Raw genomic sequence first — 3,913 nt, forward strand, 5'->3', positions numbered from 1 at the left:
CCTCAACGCCTCCCGAGACGACAAGAAGAACAAGTTCGCCAGCACCACGGAGTTCGTGGAGGACTACCTCAACAACGTGGTCAGCGAGGCTGTGCCCTTCGCCAACGAGGAGAAAAACAAGCTCACCTATGAGGTGCCTGCGGGGGAGGGTGCGGGGACTTGGGGTCAGATGGCTTGCCTTGCTCTGCTCCTGTGACCCCACTTCCCTCAGGGCTCCAGCCAGCACGGGAGGCCACATAAGTAGCTAGGATGTTAGACAGAGGGGATCCCCTTTCCTCAGCCCTGCGGCAGGTCACGGGAACTGGACCTTGTAGCTGCCCAGCTGATCCTGCATGTTCCCCTGTATTTTGGCCCTGCCCTTCCAGGACCACCTTCATTGCAGGCCCGGGCCCTGACAAGCCCTCCTGGGAGGCCCCGGAGTGAGACCCCAAACTCTGGTCCTCCAGCAGCCCCGCCCACACGGAGGCCCCGCCCTCCCAAAGGCCCACCCTCCTGGAGCCCCGCCCACACAGACTAGGCCCCTCTTCCCCAAAGGCCCACCCTCCTGGAGCCCCCGCCCACAGAGACTAGGCCCCGCCTTCCCAAAGGCACACCCTCCTGGAGCCCCCGCCCACGCAGACTAGGCCCCGCCTTCCCAAAGGCACACCCTCCTGGAGCCCCCGCCCACACCGACTAGGCCCCGCCTCCCCAAAGGTCCACCCCTGGAGCCCCACCCATGCTGACTAGGCCCCGCCCACTCTCCGCAGGTGGTCAGCCTGGCGCACAATCTCATCTACTTCGGCTTCTACAGCTTCAGTGAGCTGCTGCGGCTCACACGCACGCTGCTCGGCATCATAGACTGCGTGCAGGGTCCCCCCGCCATGCTGCCGGTCTACGAGGATGCGGGCGGTAAGGCAGCTCCGGGCATCTGGCCGGGCTCCCAGAAGCCCTCTGATCAACCCTTTGTGCAACGGGCCCCCCAGCTCTGCTGCAGGGGCCCCCAAAGGCTGCAGGAACTCGTGGCAGCAAACGCACATAGACCGACCCCTGGCGTCCCCATATGGGAATTCCCCCTCAGATCCCCAGCCTGCTCATTCTGGCTTGAGTCCCCGTTCACCTCCCCCAGGGAGCCCTCCTGGCTTTGCCCTCCTTCGTCAGCAGGACCTTGTCTTGCAGGTGGCAGTAAGAGATGGTGGCCGTGGGGCGGGGTGGGGGGTGCTGAGCCCCCTCTGCAACGCCCCTCTGCCCGGTGCTCCACAGGCAAGAACGTGAGGCGGTCTATCCAGGGCGTGGGGCACATGGTGTCCACCATGGTGCTGAGCCGCAAGCAGTCGGTCTTCGGGGGCCCCAGCATGCCCACTGGCACCGGTGCCCCCGAGCCCGCGGATCGCAGCAAGTGCGAGGAAAACGAAGACATCGTGGTGATGGAGACCAAGCTGAAGATCCTGGAGATCCTGCAGGTAGTGCCCACGGGCAGGGAGTGTGGGTGGGCATGGGACTCGTGCCCTCCCCCCTCCCCCCATTGCTCACAGTGGTAGGGGCCTTGCTTGCTCAGGGATTCCAAAGGTTAGTCCCTGGACCAGCAGCATCAGCGTCCCCTGGGAACTTGCTAGAAATGGACTGTCCAAGGGACCGTGCTCTCCCTGTCCCCCAGCTGCCACCTTCCATGACTTCTGCAGGACTCAGTGTCCTTGGCTCCCCAACCCTGGGGCTCCTGGAGTCTGCCAGGCAGAGCAAGGAGGCAGGCACCTGTGGGCCCCTGGCCTTGGAGCTTAGTGCCCGGTGCCATCAGAATTCACCCTGGGAAGGAGTGAATTTGCAGGAGATGCCAACCCCATCATGGGCAGGAGCTGACCCTCCCTTGATTGGTGGTGTGTCCCCAAGTATCACAACGTGGAGACCTTCCCCATAGAGTGACCAGACCTGACCGGGGGCCCCTCGTGCCCCAGAGCAGGGATGGCGTCCTGACCCCAGAATGCGCCCCGCTCCGCCCACCCTGCAGTTCATCCTCAATGTCCGCCTGGACTACCGCATCTCCTACCTGCTGTCGGTCTTCAAGAAGGAGTTTGTGGAGGTGTTTCCCATGCAGGACAGCGGAGCTGACGGCACAGCCCCCGCCTTCGACTCCACCAGTGAGCCCCTGCCCCCTCATGCTCAGGAGGGGCCCAGCGAGGCTCTGAGACCCACCTGGGGTGGGGGGCTCGGCAGTGGGTGGAGCCTGGACACTTAAACTTCTCTCTCGGGCCGGCTCCTACTCTGCTCTTTTTCCTAATCCATGGAGATCCGTCCTCTCCACCGTCACTTAATTGCAGGAGAGGGTAGAGCGGGAAGCATCTTCTTAATGTCCTAAATGGGGAAACTGAGGCCCACAGAAGGGCAGGAGCTTGCTGAAGGCCAGTCAGCCAATCCAGCCGAGCTAGACCAGAAGGAGCCTGGTCTCCCAGGCCCCAGTGGGGACTCTGCTCACCTGCGCTGCCTGCAGGGCAGCTGGCCCGTCTGCTCCCTGCCACGGTCGTTTCCAGCCGGGAGAGGGGAGGCAGAGGCCGGATGGAAGAGGCTGGGGGGTTTCTCCCTGTTTTCGCTCTCTCGTGCCCCATCTCCTGGACGTGGAGCCCCATCCGCCCCCTCTCGCCCCACAGCCGCCAACATGAACCTGGATCGCATTGGGGAGCAGGCGGAAGCCATGTTTGGAGTGGGGTGAGGCTGGGGTTGAGGTGGAGGGAGGGGTGTGTGGGAGTGACGCAAGCTAGAGACACACTCTGCCCCTTGGGGGACAGTGGTGGCAGAGCCCCGCCCTCCTCTGCCACTGCCCCCATTGACCTCGCCAGCCTGAGGCTGGGACTCTGCTCAGTGCTCGCTGCCCTGCCCGGCCTTTGAGGTTGGGCTGCTTAGGCCCCTCTGTGGTCATTGTCTTCCCTCTCTGCCTCTGCCAAGGGCAGGTGTGTCTGCCTCTGCTCAGGCAGCAGGACCCGGGTCAGGTAGCTGGGGGAACTCCCCACAGGTTCATGGCAGGATGGAGGGGTGAGGGCCTGCAGGCTCAACTCCTGGCCCACCCGGGCGTGGGCCTCATAACCATGGCGGTGCCACCTCCTTGGTACCCTCCACCCCCAGCATCCTGTTCTCAGTGCATAAAGCCCATAGACCCCCCCAAACCAGTGGCAGCGAAACAGACACATCAAACTACTGAGATGCTGCAAACAAATTCGAAGTGACAGCTTGTGCATGGTCCTCTCTGAGCGCGTTAGGGGTACCCCGCAGCGGCCCAGGGTCTAATTAGCACGGCGAGTCCACAGCGCGAGGGATGAAACGGGATCCCTGGATGACACAGCCACTGCTGTGCACACCTGTGTGCTCTGCGCTGACTGGGCCCTGGGCCGCCCGCACTCCTGCCCGGCAGCCTGCTTCTCGCCTTCCTTCTGGAAGGCAGCGCCCCGTTGGGTTGGCAGAGGACAGTTGGAAAAAGACATCAAGATGTGACTTTTCTCATTGAGCCTCCAGGGGGGTCTGTGCCCCCCCCCCACCACCCATGGGAGGAGTTCCTGCATCAGCTGCTCAATCGGGGGGAGCCCCAAGAGTTCCCAGCAGTTTGGGGACTCCAGGCAATGGCTCCTCACAGGCTGGTGAGGAAATGTCCCCAGCCCTGTGTGACCTCAATTGCGGGTTAAAGACACACAGCACGGCCCGCTCCCCGCCCCACGTTCTAGACATCACGAGGGGTCCTAAGATTCTTAGCACGGTTTTGCTCTGCTTGTGCCCTTCCCTGGACTGAAACTCCTGGTCCACGCCCTTCTCCCTTTCTGTGTGCCCCGGGCCTCAGATGGCCCGTCTTTTGGTCTGAGCGAACATCGAAGGGATGAGGTTCTGGGAGGGAAGACGCGAGGCAGTGCCTTTGCTGCCCTTGTCTGGGGGAGGCAGGGGGTGCGTACCAGGCCCT

The 3,913-nt window shown here is 63.3% G+C and overlaps 1 protein-coding gene across 1 annotated transcript in view; it reads left to right on the forward strand.

The window, feature by feature from the left end:
- ITPR3 (inositol 1,4,5-trisphosphate receptor type 3) overlaps positions 1-3,913 on the forward strand; it is a 119,362-nt gene that overhangs the window by 95,480 nt on the left and 19,969 nt on the right. The window contains exons 23-27 of the mRNA XM_045292288.1: positions 3-133; positions 747-888; positions 1,240-1,439; positions 1,982-2,111; positions 2,619-2,676. Coding sequence (XP_045148223.1) covers positions 3-133; positions 747-888; positions 1,240-1,439; positions 1,982-2,111; positions 2,619-2,676 — 661 coding nt within the window. The remainder of the gene's footprint in view (positions 1-2; positions 134-746; positions 889-1,239; positions 1,440-1,981; positions 2,112-2,618; positions 2,677-3,913) is intronic.

This window comes from Echinops telfairi, unplaced genomic scaffold (genome assembly GCF_000313985.2).
Source record: "Echinops telfairi isolate 266 unplaced genomic scaffold, ASM31398v2 ScPeMD7_655;HRSCAF=1070, whole genome shotgun sequence".
Classification (NCBI taxonomy): domain Eukaryota; kingdom Metazoa; phylum Chordata; class Mammalia; order Afrosoricida; family Tenrecidae; genus Echinops; species Echinops telfairi.